The 20,243-nt window shown below is 35.9% G+C and overlaps 2 protein-coding genes across 3 annotated transcripts in view; one reads left to right on the top strand and one right to left on the bottom strand.

Annotated features, from left to right (window-relative positions):
- Window positions 1-12,592, top strand: part of LOC140603015 (uncharacterized) — a 136,869-nt gene extending 124,277 nt beyond the window's left edge. Inside the window, exons 4-5 of the transcript XR_012006036.1 lie at window positions 4,126-4,243; window positions 9,977-12,592. The gene's annotated coding sequence lies outside the window, so the exon portion shown is untranslated. The remainder of the gene's footprint in view (window positions 1-4,125; window positions 4,244-9,976) is intronic.
- GYPA (glycophorin A (MNS blood group)) overlaps window positions 4,721-20,243 on the bottom strand; it is a 30,854-nt gene continuing 15,331 nt past the window's right edge. For both annotated transcript variants that reach the window (XM_072773422.1, XM_072773421.1), the window contains exons 3-7: window positions 15,232-15,327; window positions 12,742-12,780; window positions 10,998-11,083; window positions 9,484-9,558; window positions 4,721-5,963 (exon numbers count right to left, since the gene is read on the bottom strand). In XM_072773422.1, the coding sequence (XP_072629523.1) occupies window positions 9,499-9,558; window positions 10,998-11,083; window positions 12,742-12,780; window positions 15,232-15,327 (281 nt within the window). In that variant the 3' untranslated portion in view covers window positions 4,721-5,963; window positions 9,484-9,498. The remainder of the gene's footprint in view (window positions 5,964-9,483; window positions 9,559-10,997; window positions 11,084-12,741; window positions 12,781-15,231; window positions 15,328-20,243) is intronic.

Consider the following 20,243-nt stretch of genomic DNA (forward strand, 5'->3'; position numbering starts at 1 on the left):
GACAATGGCAAAGATGCTATCAGCTTAGATCCATAAATGACTATGCAAAAGATAATCTTTATTCTCCACTGACCTGGAGTATTTCTGCACCATTATCCGAACAAAAAAATAGACTGCTATGTGTTAGCATCATTACATTTTGGGTCTTAGCATACCTTTATTCCTGGGCACAGGACTTGACTTTTGCCAGACTTCCTTGCAATTAAGTGTGGCAGTGTGACTGAATTAAAGCCACATGCAATCCGGTGGGTTAGATAATGTAGCAGTAGTTTCAGGCAATGACAATATTCAGACTCAAATGGATGGCATCAAACAGTGTGGGTAGGTTTAGAATCATGATCACATCAGGTCCTGAGGATACAGAGAAGTTATCTCTCACAAGAATAAGGCTATCCAAGTGGTCAGCAACGAGATGAAAGAGTTCAAGTCCATTTTCCAATACAAGTAGAGAATTGTGGGAAAAGCCATTCTTATAAATCCAAAAATCTGTATTGGTCACTTTAAGAAACTTTTTTCCAACTACCAGGAAACACAGTACCATTCTCACTTCCAAGTATGTCTACAGAAAACTTGAAAAAATACATGAACTCTTTGTCCTAGCTTAAAAATTTTTTTTTAAATAAAGAAAGAGAGAAAGAGTAGACATGCATGGGGGCATGTAGGAGGGAAGAGGAAGAGAGAGAATCTTAAACAGTCTCCACAGCCAGCACGGTGCCTGACATGGGGCTCAATCTCATGACTCTGAGGTCATGTTTGAGCTGAAAACAAGAGTCAGATACTTAACCAACTAAGCCACCCAGTCACCCCTTGGTCTACCTTAGTTTTTATTTCAAGAAGAGTTACTGTATGAATAATATATCATTGTGGTGGGCTCTATTTTGAGCCCAGTAGAGAGTTATGATGTGATGACCCTCTGTATTGCCCTTGAGATTCTCACAGTACACCCTGCAAGCAAGAGAAGAGTAAATCACATGATATGAGAGGTCATGCTGTATAGCTGGATTGAACATGAATAAGGGAAGAAGACTGGGAACTTGGACTGCTATATATTGGAAGCTTTGTAATAACCCTGAAGTGAGAAGATCAAAACAAACTATCAGATATTTTTTTAAAAAATCATTTCATGGTTATCATTACATAGAAGATTGTGCTTAGCTTTAGAAGTGAAAAAGAACTGTTATATGTTAGCATAAATGGATAATATCACTCCCGTACCTTTTGCTCAAATGGCCCAATAAGAGAGAGGTGGATTCTTTTGGGTGTTCTTCATAAGCCCCTGTGGGAACCAAGGGCACTGAGGAATGAGGTGGCTCTCAGATATCTGGGAATAAACACTATCCTCTAGTAGACTTAGTTTGAGAGGAAAACAGATGCATGATATTCAGCATTCCATTGTTGGGATGACACTCTGCTACTGCTTCCTTGGGTTTCTAAGAGGGAGAAGTGCCTGAGTCTTTCAAACAAGGATTTAAATGATGTAAAATTTGTTGAGCTCACAGAAGATCACCTGCACCTCACACTGCACCAAACTGATAGATCTCCTAATATGAAAAAAATAGTTAAGACCATAGCACATTCAAAAAATAGGATCACATTCCTTTTGAAGTATACAGACCAGGTTATTTTACTCATGAATTTTTCTGTTTTGCAGTTTCTTTGAAACATTTATCCTTCAACTTTCAAGGATGATTTTTGCCAAGTCACAGCACATTTTGAGCACACCCAAAAACATGTTTCCTGAGATATGGACAATGATGCGACATCAAGATGTTGCTGGTGTTCAGTTTTAACATAGAGCTCTAGCTTACAGATACTCAACAGGATCCTGCGATGTTGGTACCACCTCATTTTAAATTAGTGCCTCTTGACAACAAGAAAAAAGACATTATTGAATATTGCTGCACTTTTTTCCTGAACTTATTAATTTATGCACCTGTATTTTTTTTTTCTAGTTAGGAGTAAACATACTGTTTTCTACATTTTTAAGAATAAACTAGTGTCTATCTCAAGGGTTTTGTGAAGATCACACTAAATGTTTAAAACACATGGCACATGGTAAATGCTCAATAAATGTTAACATATCATTATCCATGAAGTTTGTGTTTAAAATAAATTTAAATGGTAAAATGTTTATTGAATACAAAATTGTACTATGATGCTGTGGTAATAAAAAAGGAAAAAAATTCAATCTTGATTCTGCTAAGACCTTAAAATCTAAGATATATACTGCCAGTGTTCACATTTATGCAGCAAAATGAAACAAATCATTGTTATAATCACAAACAGGTCACTTAGGGAGAAGAGACAGTTTAGGAAGGTTTATGAATCCAGGAAGCACACGGAATTAGAGAAGAGAATTCTCTTTTTGAAGAGAGTATGTCAAAATGATCAAAACTTTCTGGGTTTAAAAGTCAATAGAATCAGTACATTTTTTTTTTGGTATGTGTCTCATACCAAAAAAAGAGAGAGAGAGAACACAAGCAGTGAGGAGAGGGGCAGAGGGAGAAGCAGACTCCCCACTGAGCAGGGACTTGATCTCAGGACCCTGAGATCATGACTGAGCTGAAAGCAGACACTTAACCACTTGAGCCACTTGGTACCCCTAGAATCAGTAATTCTGAGAAGAATGGCTATGCTTCTGTCAGTTTAATCATTTAATATCCAAAGTATAGTGACTTCTTACTTTGAGGAAATTTTTACTTTGAGGTAAAGTATATACACTGTAACTGACACTTAAAAGTTATGCGGTACTTAATTTATAGGTTGGTTCTATTATTAGCTGTTAAGCACAAATGACAAGAATGTTTTTCATAACATTCTGAATCTCTATATGCTTTCCAACTAATTCTCTAAGAAGGGAAAGAAAGCAAGTCAGATGTATGAGAGGGAAAGGTGTTTTTTTCCAATTAAAAATCCCTACAGTGAGTGAGAGAGTGTTGGATGTTTTTAAAATGATGAAAATTAGTATATTACTTCCTTTTATCACTGAGATCCAATTTCTCTAAATCTATTGTCTTCAAAACAAACTTTTTCCATTTAATCTCAAGGAATATTTTATTTTATTTTCAAGAATATTTTAAAGTTACTAATGACAAACTGACATCTTAAAAGGCAGCTGATGTCATTTCATGCATCTAATCAGGGAAAACACATTGTAATATTCCAGCAATGAAAGATAAGAAATACTAGCTTTCCTGTTTTGCACAACAAAAAAGCAAGATGGCAAAAAGTAATACAGGAACAGCCTTTAAAGGCTAAATATTTCCACAGGGCAGTTAAAGTGGATTGGCCACAAAATTCTATGCTGCTTTGCTGGTAGTAAGGAAGAGTTTGTCACAGATGATGTTAATCAGAGCTGTCCTATATAAAGCACCTGCCTGGTTTGGGGCACTCCCTATACACCTCATTTCACATGAATGTCAAGGCCTTTTTGGGATGTAGTTAGTTTTATACTCACATTACAGATAAGGAAACTGAAGTTATATGGATAAACAAGTAAGGGTTTGATCTGAATCCAAAATTGATTCTCTTTCTATACCAGTCCAGACTAAGCCTTTATACCATTATGAATAGCGTCATTTTAAATATTAAGAAAGGCATCATGAGATAAGAGCATGTTTTGTGAAGCCTCATAGGAGTTGCAAAAATGAATTAAAATCCCTACTCCTGAGGACTCATAGTTAAGTAGGGGATAGGATTCAGATCATAGTAAATGCAGGACAATATGCATGAGGGCTGTGAGGATTCAGACTACATGTTTCAATCTCGAAGCTGGAAGTGGGTTATTGGTTAGTTGTCAGTGTACATATTATAGCTGAACACAGCTGAGGGCACAATATACTCATTAGATAGGTACCGGTTGACACAGTAACAGGCCTGTGCGTGATACTGGGTAGAATTTTGTATTGATTTTTGTTTGGATGACATTGTGCTCTTGCTTTGCTCACATTTATGAGAAATGTGCTACATTTGATAAGACAAATACTTAAATTAAGACAGAAGGCTCTTGATCTATTACTGTATATTAATATACTAAAATATCCCTTCCTCCATGTCATTCCTTGGCTCCCTATGGTCCTCCCTCATGCATTTCTCACCTTTCTCCATTCTTTCCCCCTCATGTAGACCCTCTGCTTACACCGACAAGCAAACACTCTGGCCTCAGGATAAAATTTTCTAATCACCCTGACTTCAGTCTCAATTTTAAGAAATTCAACATGAACCATTCACGTTGGCCTCCAAGGTAAGATTTCCTTACTACAATCTTACTAATTTCCTTACTCTAATCTATAATCTTAGGCTGATTTAATTATAAAAATATAAAGAGAGTAAAGGTGATTTCTTTCTACAATCATTAAGTTCAAATGTGAAAAGTCCATAGATGGAAGTATAGAGAAATTAACTGGAAAAGTTCCAAGAGGTTAAAGCAATTCATACTTTAATTATTCTCTGAATTCTCTTACTCTTGTTGAGATGGGACAGCCACTCTGGTCTATTGTCTTTGACTTGCAAATTTCTTTAGAGACAAGCCTCATTCCCTGTTCTCTCTTGGTTCAACATTTTATTTTTATGAAAAAAGTACATTTAAAGTTGCCTTGGTGCTTGAGTAATTCACTTGATTAACCCAATAATACAGTTAAACTACTTTAATAATATATATTCTTATTTTCAGTTAAATAGTCAATTCAACACAAGAACACTCTCAGAACAAACAAGAAGGTTAAGATTTAGATTTTGTACTTTATTTTAAAAAAATTTAAGCTGCTAGGCCCAAATATGTACATAATATTATTTACTTGATTATCACACAATGAAAAGCCACAAGGATTTTTAGTAATTCGGAAATACAGCATTGCAGGAGGGTACTCCTTTGTTTTTATATGACTTTTTAAGTTTTACTATAAATGAGTGATAGTTCTATGGTTACAAAGCCTTAATTTCATGCCTAGAAATTTCTTTTGGATTATTTAGCCTGCTTTTCAAAGCTTTATTAAAGAGAAAATAGGACTGGATGTATTAAATAATTCAATTGAGAGCACAGAACAACCTATTAAAATATTCACCTGCTTGTCAAGTTTGCACATCTTATTGCATTTATAAAGTTATTAAGTTTGCACTTACAGAGTTATTAACTTTTCAAGGAAAAGTCATTAATTCTTTTCTTTGTCAGGATGCCATGATCTCTTACATAAATAACTCTTCCAGTGGAACACAACCCATCAGTCAGTGCCCTGAAAGAGTTAACACCGGACTGTCACCCAAATTCTTTTAAATAGATCATTTACACATGTGTAACATGTCACTTCTTAAAATGGGAAAATTTTTTTTGTGTTGATTTGTGGCTTGAGGATGAAAGTGAGTGTCATTTTATATATCTATACCTATAATGTATGTGTTTACACATGTGTGCAGGGAATCTCCAAGCACAAGGTTTATTAATGTGACTAAAATATCATCATCATCAGTGTAATACCCTACCTTGCAATGGAAGGAAATATTAGGATTGCAAGTCCCCTAAATATATTTAAAACAATGACAAGTCTCCAAACTTTGGAATGAGAACTTAGATTTCATCTAGATGTTACAAGCCTTTCCTTTGACAGCACAATCATTGAAATACAATAACAGAATAAGTCAGTTGTAAAGAACTGCGGACAAAGCCAGGTGAAGTTTGGGGATCAGAATTCCAAATCAATTAATTATAAAAATAATGCTAACACACAAAAGCAAGCATGAAAGGAAATAATTATTCTTCATTTTGGGATGAGCAGAGGCATTTTCCATTATTAAGTCACTGGACTCCTCATGATGAAATTTTCATCCTCAAGTTATACCACTTAGGAGAGGAATACAATATATTAGAGTACGTAATTCACACGTTCATTTTTCATTTGGCTGAAGTGTTGTGTCTTTGACTTCTTCCAAAATTTGGCTTGATGAGCAGATTCTCATGAATTACTTTTCTGCAGAAGGATTATAGAGGGGAAAAGAAGCAGTGGTATGAGACATATTTAAGCACAATAGGAAATTAATGTGTTCTTAATTTCGAATTCTACATTCTCACGGAGGTGTCCTTGAATATAATTATTAGGAAATGAAAGGAATTTTCTTTCAGTTTAGCACTATTAGAGAATAATATGTGAAGAAAAAGAGAATTTCTTAGAAAACCTATTCTAAAAGCCTTTGGTAAGTCACAAACATAGTAATTCTGTTCCTAATTTCTAAAGAGATGAGAAACTAACACAGAACTTGTATAGGGGCTGAATATAGTGGGAAGGCAGCAACTGATAAGTGAGTTGAATTACATATGTGTCTTTGAACCAAGGCAACCTCCCTAGTCTACAATCTTTCTTGGGAATAACTTTGTTCTTTGGACATAAGCAATAAGAAGTCTGTACAGCACCACACTGCTAAATTCCTCTCTAGCAGTGGGAAAAGGGTGCTGGGTTGGTTTCTTTCATCAAATCTGACCCTCAACCTTTCTTGGCTAGAAAGTTGGATTTATATTACTCCTGCAGAGTGAGTTAAAAGGAGGAGAAGAGTCTTTGCCCTTGTGAAAATGGAGTGTTTTCCACAGTTTCTTCTATTTGGGTATCACGGGATCTTTGTATCCCAAACATTCTCCTGTGAGAAATGAGCTATAGAATCACCTCTGGGGCAGCCCTGGTAGCTCAGTGGTTTAGTGCTGCCTTCAGCCCAGGGTGTGATCCTGTAGACCCAGGATCGAGTCCCACGTCAGGCTCCCTGCATGGAGCCTGCTTTTCCCTCTGCCTGTGTCTCTTCCTCTATTTCTCTCTCTGTGTCTCTCATGAATAAATAAATAAATATATAAAAAAAAAAAGAATCACCTCTGGCCACCACCATGGGCAGCTCACTCATATCCATTTAGTCTCACTTCCTATCAGGCATAAACTATGTGCAAGTTCACGGTGGTTAAAGTAATTACTACTTTACACCCTAACATTTCTAGTTCTCGTTGAGATGACATGGTTTCTCTGTCTCTTGTTGTCTTGGACTTGTACATTTCTTCATAGAAGTATGCTATGAAAATAGGACTAGAGTATTTTTAAATAATTTTATTTTATTTTATTTATTTTTTTTTAATAGTTAACTAGTTATTTTTTTTTTTAATTTTTATTTATTTATGATAGTCACACACACACAGAGAGAGAGAGAGAGAGAGAGAGGCAGAGACACAGGCAGAGGGAGAAGCAGGCTCCATGCACCGGGAGCCCGATGCGGGATTCGATCCCGGGTCTCCAGGATCGCGCCCCGGGCCAAAGGCAGGCGCCAAACCGCTGAGCCACCCAGGGATCCCTTAAATAATTTTATATATTTCCCTATATTTCCTGTAAGATAGATCAGATTTTATAACCCATGTCACTAACTTACTAAGACACATTTAATAACTTCACTTGTGCAAATATGGGGAAATAAAAGTCTGAAATTTGGTTCATTTGACTTTCTCCTCTCTTTCCATATATTTGAGGCATGAACTCAGAACCAAAGCATTAATCTTGCTAATATATAGAAATGCACATAATTCCCTGGGTACAGCATATTTGGTCGTCTCCTGTGCTTTCTGTCATGTTGTCCATCTGCCCGGAACTGCCTTGTCTTACCCTGCGTAATGTTCATGGGTTTGGGTGGCAATCGCTCCATTTTAGAAACAGCATAAAAACATTCTTTTTTTTTTCATTCTTTTTTTAAAATAATGCATAATATAGGTTAAAAATACAGACATTAGTTCCACCTGCAAGTCCTATGACAAGATAGCCTTAGTAAGTGAAATGAATCTGGCACATGACTCAAAATTTTGTTAAGTATCAACAAATTGTTTTTTTTTAATTCATTTTGCTGAGAACCTTGCATATGCAATTTACTCTATAAAGCATGACTTTCCTGGGACTAAGTACTTAGGTAACAATCATGGTTAAGCTTTAAGAACAATCCATAAGATAACTTAATGATGCAAGTCCTGCCTGTAGGTTATGTAGCTAGAATGAATTTTAAAACTTTCCTTCCTCATTCCAAAGTCTAGGAAACCTAGCAAGTCTTTTGAAGATAAGTGCTTAGTCCTAGGTTAAAACTAGAATCCAAAAATTTACAGGTCTTCAGTTCTATCATGACTTTTTAAAAGTATTTATTTATTTATTTATTTATTTATTTATTTATTTATTTATTTATAAAACAGGGAGAGGGGCAAAGGGAAGGAAGGGGAAAGAGAGAATCTCAAACAGACTCCCTGCTGAGTGCAGAGCCTGCCTCAGGGTCAATCCCACAACCCTGAGATCATGATCTGAGCCAAAAACCAAGAGTCAGAGGCTCAACCGACTGAGGTACCCAGGTGCCCCTTCATGATTTTTTATAATTATGGAAAAATCCTAATTGACTTTGTAGAAGGAGGAGTCAGGTCATTTTTGCTTGAGCCTTAAAGCCCATTTCACAGAGATTTGTTCTTGGTGGACATCTCCCAAAATAGACATCACTTGGGCTTATGCTTCAGGTGACATCTAATAGGAACTATATGCTTAATTATCGAGGTTGTACAAGAGGCATAATGAATGAAATCAATAAAATTGACTTGGTATTTAAACCAATAGCTGAGGGAGCGACCACTACTCAGCTTTTACGAATTACTCTCATGCTGGTACAGGGTTGTTAGGGTTTACTTTTTTTTTTTTTTTTCTGTGAGGTAGTACTAATATTTGTGTGTTTTTTAATGTAAAAATCTCCTATTTTTCTAAGTTGGTAATGAATGCTCTTTTAAAAAACCACTGTGGAAGTTAAAACTATTCTGTGTGAACAAAATTGACCTGCAGTTTTCCAAATGTTGTGTATCTACCTAGCACCTGCAGGTAGAAATGAAAACAGAGGGCCAGGTGACTAGCCAGTCATGCAGAGAAGGTCATTTGGGCATGGAGCCTGCATTATTTATTAGAGCTAACAGGCGTGAGCACTATGGCCAAGAACTATTGCAACTGTTTTACTTGCTGTAGCTCATTTCATCCTCATGAAATTCCATGAGGTCGACATTATCATTATGTTCATATTAAATTATCACCACATTAACTATCATTATCTCCATATTAGTAGCTTGCGCCTGGTTACACAGCTAGTAAGTGTTGAAATATGGATGCAAGTTCAGGTCTAGCTGCAGATAAGGGGCTATTCAACTATGCCTACTGTAAGGTCTCTTATAAAAACTTTGCAGTTTAGAAAATAGGAAGTATACAAAAGAATTTAACTTTGCTTTTAGTTACAGTATTTGCTTCACTTTTTTTTAAAAGATACTTTGTGCCTAAGGGATAATTTCACTATGCCAAAGACAAATGTTCACATAAAAATTCTTTACAGAGGTAGCGTTGATGAAATAGAATATAAAAGAATCCTAATTGGGCATACCCCTCCCAACTCGGAAAGTAGTAACTAATTTATTTCCCTCCCCAAAAGACAAAAGGCATAAAGAATATTAGCACCAACCTGGATTTCTTGTTTCTACAGAACCTCAGGGTCTACATCTTCTGGAGATGCAACTTGGGCAGGAAGTGAACTTTTCTATGAGTAAAATCCAGAAGAATATTAATGCCACAATTTTCAAAACTTAAAACCTTATAAAAAATGCCTCAAGTTCAAAAAACTTTTTTTTGGCTAACATTTGTTTTCTTTTGATGAAAATATGCTTTGCAAAGGTTACTTTTGGAAAAATGCACAATTTCATAGATATTTACAAACTTTGATTTACACTTGTATTTGTATTTTGAAATAGTATTTGATATTTTCATAGGTAAATTGTTACCCCCAAACACTGACTTTCATATTTCCCTGCTGTAATGAAAAGCTAAAATGGAAAGTTTTTTTAAAAAGAGGCAAGATGTCTTAGCATATTGATCATGATCCAATTTTTCTATGTATTTATAGAAGATTTTCTCTGAATTTTCCCAACTAAGTATTTTGTTGACTTTTTTTATTTTAGAGCATCAGTCAAGAGAGAAGACAACTCGTTTTGCCATATATGCCCAATCACAAGGAGATTATTTTCCCCTAGTATTTATACCACAGACAAGAGGAGTCATCTTACATTCACGTTTGTACATCCCTCGTGTCACAACAGGCACTCTCAATCACTTTTATTAAGAAGTATTCTTTAGAGAAGATACATTTACATAGAGTGATGATAATCATAAGTTTGGATCATAAAAAAAAAAAGTTTGGATCATGATAGAAGTCACCCAATGGAAGTTGTTGTTATACACTTGTCATTGCAACGTTGTTACCCTTCTACATAAGCCTTTTCTAAAAGACTACATATATAGAGGTTAGGGTGTGGAGATCACAAAGAGAGATCAAGAACAGAGAATAAACGAGAACTCAACCATAGCATTCTTTGGTGACCAGGTACTTAATGATCTAGGATTATAGTTCTAATTATAGCATCAGAAATATACACACAAGTGTTGTGTCTTAAACATCTTAGATAGAAAGTTATAGTAAACGTTACATGTTTTGGAATGTTGTATCATATGGATTTAAAGTTAGCTTTAGTGATGAAAAAAACCACTCATGCTGGAAAACACATGGGTGGGGTTTGAAAAATTTGTACCAGGAAATATGAGAATGAAAAAAAGCAAAAGTTTTAAACATATGTAAATACATCATGTTAGTTTAAATATTTTGCACACACAAGTTAAAATACATACTATAATTAGAAATTTGATTGTTTCGTCTATATCCACCAAATTACATTAAATCAAATGAGACAAAAACTTTGAAAATTTTTTCGTTGCAAAGTGGGGGAGACCTTTATATTTTGAGTTCCTTCATAGGGCAAATGCAAAAAAACTACTTCCACCTGAATAACCCAGTGACTTTTATGTGTCCAGTTGAAAAAGATGGGAGTTTTATGCAGTTTTGCTTCTCTTTGAGTTTAATTGAACTCAGAGGAATAGAGTTGTTCACACAAGCACTTACAGCAAAATTAAAAACTGAATTCTCACCTTTGTCAGTTGGCCAATACAGAAGGCAATTGAGAGGATAGTTATAATGATACCAAGCATTACTGCATAAATAATCCCTATTATCACTATGGGAGAAAAAGAGAACAGAAAATTACCAAAGTGTGAAATAAACTACCACATATCAACTGAAAAATAAAACAATTAAAATCAGGGTAATATCACTTTGTCTTTTTATAGGAAATACATTAATATTCTTTTATGTATATTATATATTTAAAAAAATAGATTTTTCATAACCACATGGGAGACTGGAACTTGGAGCACTAACGTCTTGTCCAAGGTCACACATCTAATGACAACCAAGACTCCAGAGTTCCAACTCACTCCCATTGTTCTTTACAGGACCTCACAGGCATAATTATGGATAAGAGCCATGTGGACATTCTACCTCGATATGGAAAAAAACCACACACTCTTTCATGGTTTCAAAACTATGAGAGAAAATAATGTCTTGATGTACAAAAGGATATTGGACAGATATTGAATCTTGTTGGAAAGTTTTGGAGGAAATAAACTAAATATAATATACACTAATATTTTATGACTTGTGTATACTAATAAGTGTAGTTCTAATGTAATATACAATATAGACTATACTGGATGTATACTAAAATATTTCTCAAGTTTTACATGTTGAAAATGAAACAAAATTTAAGTTAGAAGTAGTCTTGCCTATTTGTGCATATTTGTCGTGCTTTCAAATGAAGTCCATAGAACTGAAGGCAAGACATACAAGTAAAATGGCACATTTATTTGGCTAATTTATGTTTAAAATACTTATTACTGATTTTTAAAAAGTAAAAGTAGCTTTTCCTGCCACTAATATTACCCAACCTTCCTGTCCATGTAGCTGTAACTCATGAGCTAGTAATTCGGTTCTACAACCCATTTTTCTTGTGTGAAGTATGGACACAAGCCAACTGTGAAGGGAGACTTAGAAAGGCCAAATAGTAAATGAGCTCATAAATCAACTAAAGCCTGATCCACAGCAGCACCAAAGAAGAGGAGTGACAGTCCTCCAGGCACAGAGGGCTGGGAGAATAACCCCAAAGTGGTAGCATAAGGACCAAAATGAATCAGAATTGAGATATAAATGGTTCATATTTATTCTTGACATGTGCCAATTAATCAGATGATTTTAAGCTTCTTGCTTTCTTTACAAGTAGGAAAGAAGGAAGTTCAATTGTTTTATAAGTTCCGACGAAACTTTTCTCAAGTAACTGTGTTGCTTATAAAGCTAAAAAAACCTAAATTAAAAGAAAAAGTATTATCGCATTATGTACTGCTAGTTCCAAAATATTTAGGAAAATAAGAAATGCATATTTCAATTTTAAAAAGAGCGTATTTTGCTTGCCTTTACAATCTTATATCATGAAAGTTAATAATATACCCTATTCTGTTTTAAAAATTGATGCTTTTGGGGGCACCTGAGTGGCTCATTCAGTTAGATATCTGACTCTTAATTCCGATTCAGGCCAAGATCTAGGGGGTGTGAGATTGGGCCCCACATTGTGCTCCATATTTAGCACAAAGTCATCTTGGCATTCTTTTGCTCTTCCTTTCCCTCCTCTCTGTTGCTCTCCTCTCTCTCTTTGAAATAAATAAAATCTTTTAAAAATAAAAAAGATAAAAATTGATGCTTCTTATTTTCTTAGACATTGCGAACTAGCAATGTATAATTTAAGATGAAATTATTGTTATTCTATGTCAAATATTAACTTACCTGGTTCAGAGAAAATGTGGACAAGTTGTTGTCTTGCTTCTAAAAAGACAAAATTTCAAAATAAAGTCAGAATACATATGGTATGTCTTTAAACTTCCATATTGGAATTAGATTGTTTAGTGGGTCTCTTTTTAACTGTGTTTGGGGAGCTACTGTTCAATTTAAGTAGTTAGCTAGTAAAACTCATGAAGAACTGTGTCAATCTTAACACTAGTAATTCCACTATCTACTTTGAACTATTCAACAAATATTCATGGGCAGAAATTAGCAAACCATCTCCTTAAATGAAGGAAAGGGTATGAGAAAGTACTGGAAGAACCACTTATTGACTTCTACAAAAAAGCAGTGCATTTAAAAATAGGTGTAAAAATGGAGAAGAAAGGGGACACAATAAGCCATCACCCCACATGAACTTCAGTCCAAAGCCAGCAGAGTTATGTTGGTATCAATTTTTCCAGACTTATGTCAGAGTCACCATCTGAAGCCAAATCCTTATTGTGTCTCTTCTGAGCTTTTGTTTGGATTCTCTATCTGCAGAAGTTTCTAGTGTTGTTGCCTTAATGTACCTTAATGCACCACTAGCATTAACCTGATTACATTTCTTTCTCTGCAGTCACCAATACCCCTTTATGTCATGAAGTAGTAAGACTACTACAGCCTTACAGTCTTCTTGAATATAACATATTATACCACATGGTATCATGTAGTCAAGGACTTGGTTATATTTGGTCATTCTTTAGAGGTTATGTTTAAAGTTTAATTGGGGCTTATCTTCTCTTTCTTCATGGCAGTTGATGGTTGTGGTTAGTGTATGAGCTCTGGAGCAAGATAGGTGGGTTTTCATTCACAAGAATCTCTCTTACTAGTTATGGGCCTTGGACACATTACTTAATTTCTCTGTGATTTAGTAATTTCTTAGGCAGACAAAGATTATAGTACCTATCTCTTTGGGTTCCTGTGAGGATAAAATTAGGTAATGCATGAAAACACTTGCAATGCCCCACCATGCTAGCCATTATTTCTAAAATTCAGGGCATATAGCATTGTGTGTCTGTATTTGACTTTTAAATGTTTTCTGGTTGGACACCATCATATTGGCTTCACATTGAAGTCACTTTGAAAATTAGATTGTTTCATTGAATGCAGAAGCCTAATAATTAGTTCCAAGCACTTAACCTAATTTTCCTCCCCTGGTCTCTGTTCTTAAAATCTGCTGCTTCCATTTATCCCAGAGCATTTTCTCTATGTTTCTATTAACTAATGATCCTGCAGTCACTCTAGGTATTTTCTGAGTTAAAAAAAAAAAAAAAATCTGGAGTATCCTGCCTAAGCCCCCCTACAAGAGACACTCCCTTCCTACTTTCAACCAGCTCTTGTGAAGTCATTGTTTCCTGAGAAAAATAGAGACAGTGAATGTAGCCTGACTGCACTTCTCTTAATACCCAGCGTGGCTTAGAGTTCTCATTTAGCAGGCAGTTATGATATGTCAGGCTCGGGGTGGAGCAATTTTGCATACAGCTTCTTATTTGACCTCTAGAGGTCATTCATCATAAGATGAATATTATGGGCCCATTTTAAAATGAAGAAGATAGAAAGCCCTTGCAGAAACTACCTCAGCGTTAGCAGGTGGGACAGCTGAGCCCTGCATGGTTTGACCCAGGGCCCTCATCACCACTGTACAATAAGATCCCTTCTATCTGGCCCACCATTTCATGGTCACTTTCAGTAATTATACACTCTGCTAGATGGTTTTAGTTGCTTTATCCCACAGTATTATTTCTGTGAGATATTCCAGAAGTGAGAATTCCCTTGGAGTAAGGATTGCATCCACTTAGCGGTGTTTCTTAGTGTTGGTCAGAGTTTCACCAGTGACAGGTTCAATTAAATAGAGTTGCATCATAACAGTGCACTCAGAAGCAACTATTTTAAAACATGAATAAACCCTGTGTTTTTTTGTTTCTTTTTTCTTTGTTTCTTAAATTCCATATATGAGTGAAATCATATGGTATTTGTTTTTCTCTGACTTATCTCACTTAGCATTATACTCTCTAGATCCATCCACATTGTTGCAAAAGGCAAGATTTCACTCTTTTTTATGGCTGAGTAACATTCCATTGTGTATATGTACCATATCCTCCTTAATCCATTCATCTATGGATGGACACTTGGGCTGTTTCCATATCTTGGCTACTGTAAATAATGCTCTAGTGAACATAGGGATGCATATATATATTTTCAAATTAGTGTTTTCATTTTCTTTGGGAAAATATTCAGTAGTGGAATTACTGGGTCATGTGGTATTTCTATTTTTAATTTTTTGAGGAAACTCCATACTGTTTTTCACAGTGGCTGCACCAGCTTGCGTTTCCACCAGTAGTGAGATAGGTGAAGGGGATTACAAGTACATTTCTTGTGATCATTATATTGTACATCCAAAACTAATATACTGTATGTTATTTATACTTGAATAAAAAAAATTGGTGAGCTAACTTTGTCCCCCATCTGGGAGATGTTGGTACATAGTGCCTGAAGGGTCTTGTCTTGTACTAGGAGTGTTGAATGATGGGTCTTCTGTGGAAATGAAACCTGTATAAAACAGAAGTTGAAAAAAAAAACAGCAATGAGTTGAATGAGTGGATTCTAGAGCATATCATAATGCAAATTTATCCCATGTCCCTTCCAGTAGCAGATCCAGAATTTCTACATAGCAAGGGCTCACAGAAAAGTATATCTTAATTCCCTCATGTTTAAAATAATGAAATCTGCCTCAAAATGTCATTGTAAGGACTGAACTAGTTTTGTGCAGGTGTGTACATATACAGACACACGCTAGTAGAGTACTTGGCACCTAATGGGCATTACATGCATGTTGGTTATTATTATCATTCTTATAAAAGAAGGAGAGGCTGGAAGCTGCTTTTGCATGGCATTTTCCATAACTTTGGATAATTGTCAGTGTTAAAGAAAGGAAGAGACCCATGACAATTATGTAGGACGTAGGTTCTGCCCCATGTCTTCCTGTCTCCACCTCCTTGGTACCATTCTATTTCACTGGTAAAGATTAAAACAGAGACATGAACTAAATTCAATTTTCTTCTCACTTGATAGAGGATGAGTCATTTCTAAAGTTCCCCACCCATACTTCTTTTTTCTTTTTCAAAAATAGCATTTTAGTATTGTAATGGAATGGTGGGAAATGATAGCTCCATTCTAAGATTACTGGCTGGGGATCCAGACAACCAAGTGATACATTGGGTTCTAGGCCATGGTTATTCTTTAGAATAAACATATAGGCACACAAACATGAATATAAGGTAGGTATTCTCATATATCCTTTTAAAATCTCATTACATTGTAAATTGATTTTTATAGTTACACAATTATGCTTGCATTTTTAAATTTTATGAATATAAAATTTATGAATTATTTTATAAAATTTTTATAAGTTAAATAGGATTTTTTAAATTACAAGAGTAACCTGGGGCAACTAGGTGGCTCAGTCTGTTAAGCATCTGCCTTTGGCTCAGGTCATAATCTCAGGGTCTTGAGATCGAGCCCTGTGTCTGGCTCCTTGCTCTGTGGAGAGTCTGTTTCTCCCTCTCTCTTTGTCCCTCCCCACTTACCTTGCTCTCTCAAGCTCTCTCTTTCTCTCTATCGCAAGTAAATAAATAAAATATTTTTTTAAAAAAAGTAATCTAGATTCAATAAAGAAAAGTTGGGAATAAAACCACCCAGAGATGGATACTTTAAACATATTGATGTATAGCCATCTGAACTTTAAGCTGTTGCATCCAAATATAGGATCATTGTGTTTAAGTATATATAAATATGTACATAGTATTTTATATATATGCTATAGACATGTGCCCTATGTTGTTGAATATTCTCCTATGACAAGATTTTTAATGGCTGCATAGTATTCCATTATATAAATGTACCATAGTTTAGTTATCAATCTCTGACTTCATGCATTTATGTTATTTTTATGCTTTTGAGAGTTGTAAATCATCTTAGATGACCATCAGTGAGCTAAACTCTGAGGATGTATTTCTGCTCATTCCTTTGAGACATTCTAGTGAGGGAAGTGGTGTGCAGGTATGAGGAAGAGGGGGTGGAAGAGCACCTGCAGACATTACTCAAAGAGACTGTCACCTTGGCTCTTCAGCTAAATGTTTGATGTTTCCTGGAGAATCCACAAAGAATTGAAAATGTCCTTGACATTTCTAGTCAACCTACTCGAGGATCAAGTACCAAGACCTGCCTCTTTCTATCAGCTGCCAACTCATCCTTACATATAAATTGTGCAGGCAGAAATCATTGTCCTCAAACTCTGCAATGTTTTCTCCTCTCTTATAAATTCTGTTTTCATCTTGTTCCTCGACTTGGTCCTACTACCTGATTCATCACATGTATTTAAGCAATTGCTACACAAATTAACTAAATAGCATGAAAAATAACATATATCTCTAAGCTCATCTTCAACACTCAGTTGTGAGATTTCAAAGATAATATAAGAAGAACTACTTTAAAAAATAAATTGATAATAGAAATTTTAAGTTTTGGCAAATATTAAAATCAAAAGTAAAGAAAGGAATTTTTTATTAAGAATCAATGAAAGTATGTAAAAAATATCAAAAGGGATAACTAATGAACAAAAATAATCTATATTTCTTAGTTAATGTTACATCTCCTTTCCATCTTTCAGTTCAGTGTAATTATTTACAGGTAGGGCATAAACCTATAATCACTTTAGGATACCAAATGGACTCTTTTGAGACATAAAATTTGTTTCTGGGGCTGCTAGTTCCCAGAGCTAGCTCCTTTTGAATCTCCTCAGCATTAGAACAGTGCTTTGTACATAAGAGGTATTCAGTCAAATACTAATAGTTATAAATTTTTAGCTAATTTCTTAAGAGAAACAACTGAATGAATTTCCAGATTACATCTAAAATGAAAACAATGAATTAAACAAGCCATATGGCAAAGTGGCATGTACAGAATAAGTTCAAGCATATTTGAAAATCACACATTCATAGAAGACTAACAAAATATTTTCAACATTTCAGTAACATGTACACACACACTTTTAAGACTGGAAAACAACATCAACAACAACAACAACAACAACAAACTTAAACTGAAAAGCAAAGCAAACCACACCAAAGTTTTTAAGTGTTAAAGAGTTAAAATGTTAAAAATGTAACCAAAGCCACTGAGGAACTTTGTGAACACAAATATGCCCTCCTCCAGGCTTCCTAACTCTTCTGCAGGTCATCAGGGACAGCCTGAATTGGGATTAGCAGGGGTCAGTTAGGGAGGTGCTCAGTCTATGGGTTGATGCCCCTCCTCCTTCTGAACACCTATAAGACCCTGCGTGATCCAGCCCCCGCCCCCCCCCCCACCTCCTCATCTCATTGCTCGCCCCTCAACTTTCTCTCTCCAGGCTCCAGCCACACTAGACACCTCTTGTTTCCTCAAATGCACCACACTCTTTCCCATGTCCACACCTTTGTTCCTCCTCTTCTCTTTGCCTGAAGCATCCCCTCCCACTCCCATCTTGCCTAACTGTCTGCTTTTCAGGTCTTAGCCCAATACCATTTCCTTTTGGAGGCTCTTTCTTATCTCCCCTACTTAGACCACAAACTCCACCAAGTCCCCAGTGTTTGGCATGGTGTGAGAAAGGCTCAATGAAATCTTATGATTGACTGTTTGGAATCCAGATATGTCTTCCAAGGGCTCTGGTGGTTACTGGGAACTTTGGGTATTCATTCATTTATTCATTAGTTCACAAAAGTGTTTTTGCATGCCTACTTTGTGCTATGTACAAAGAACATGATAGGTAGGTAGATAGATAGATAGATGATAGATAGATAGATAATAAATAGATAGATAATAAATTTCCCTGCAGGGAAATTCCAACTTAGTAAAGAGACACAACAATTTGATCTAAGTCTCATAAGGTATTTTAGTGTGGTGGTGATGTGGCACACAAAAAAGGCTGTGGTCAGTTCTATGGGGAGGAAGAGGAGGTGGAAAGACCTCATGGAGGTGTTCTTTGAACTCATCTTGTAAGAACTGTAGGATTTCGACTGTGTGGACATTTAGGTGCAGTCAGCAGTGCCAGCAATGCCCTGGAATCTGAGACATCATTGAGGGAACTGCAAGCATCTATGGGGCTGCAGAGTAAGATGTGGAGAGAGCAATGCAGTGAGCAAGGGAAACAGCTGAAGAGGTGGTGGAATGCCATGTTCCCTGGGCCCTGGCAGGGAAGTCAGACTTTATCCTTAAACCAGTGGAGAGACAAGAAAGATCTGAACCAAATTTTCATTTTGGGGAGATCACTGTCAATGGTGGGTTGGATGATGTGGGGAAAAACAGCATGCCTAGAACTTATCATAAGAGGACCCCATCTTGTGTTCTGCAGTGGCCAAGATAAGCAGTCCCTTCGTAAACCAGACACTCCTCCTCCCACAGGGTCCTTATCACTACTTGGTGTTGCTTCTGGAGGAGAAGACCTATACTCTGAGAGCTTCACAGACTAGAAAATTGTAAATATATATATATATATATAACAAAGATCCAGCAATAGGATCTAACATCTCTTAAAATTGGTACTTTAGGGGCACCTGGGTGGCTCAGCGGTTGAGTGTCTGCCGTGGCCCAGGGTGTGATCCCGGGGTCCAGAGTCCCACATCCGGCTCCCTGCTTCTCCCTCTGCCTGTGTCTCTGCCTCTCTCTCTCTGTCTCTCCTGAATAAATAAATCTTAAAAGACAAAACAAAACTGGTACTTTAGGGCTTTGAATTTTAAACAAAGGCAGAGAAGGAGAAAAAAGTATTTTAAATGTAGAAGTAAAGTATATATAACTTTTTTTGTATAAAAATTGAGAAGATGATTAGAGAGACAGAGCGCATTAAATTAAGTTTTGAACTTTATCAAAACCATTTTCAACCTCTACCAAATAGGTGTCCAGCTTCTCCAACAGCTATTTCTCAGAGGAAGCGAGCATTTAATGGAAATTTTGTTCTAAAGAAGCAGAGACTGAAGCTCAAGGCTCCCAACTAGTCAGAACTCAGGAATATCAAACATTGAAGACAACACATTGTTTAGAGAAACAAAGTCCTTGAGGTAATTTTCAAAAATTGCATAAAATAAAATAAAAATATAAGTATTTCAATAGTAGTTAATACCTGTGCTTGCTTAGCAGTGTGAGGAGGGCTTAGACATCTCTTACTAAAATACACAGTTCCCAAAGGAAAAAAAAAGTCGGCTTGAAGGAACAATAGCTCTGCTCACTCACATACGTTTTCTATTTTCTAGGAATTCAGTTAAGTTTTAAAGAACTTGCTGGTTATTCTAAGACAAATTCACATAAGACAATCTGAAGAATTTTATCAATCAGTTCAAATTAAATATACTAGCCGCTGGTTGAAAAATGTCACTTACGAGAGACAAAAGAAGTATCTCTTTGTACATTCTCAGGTGCTTAGGCTACTTTCAAAA

This window comes from Canis lupus, chromosome 13 (assembly GCF_048164855.1).
Source record: "Canis lupus baileyi chromosome 13, mCanLup2.hap1, whole genome shotgun sequence".
NCBI classification, from domain to species: domain Eukaryota; kingdom Metazoa; phylum Chordata; class Mammalia; order Carnivora; family Canidae; genus Canis; species Canis lupus.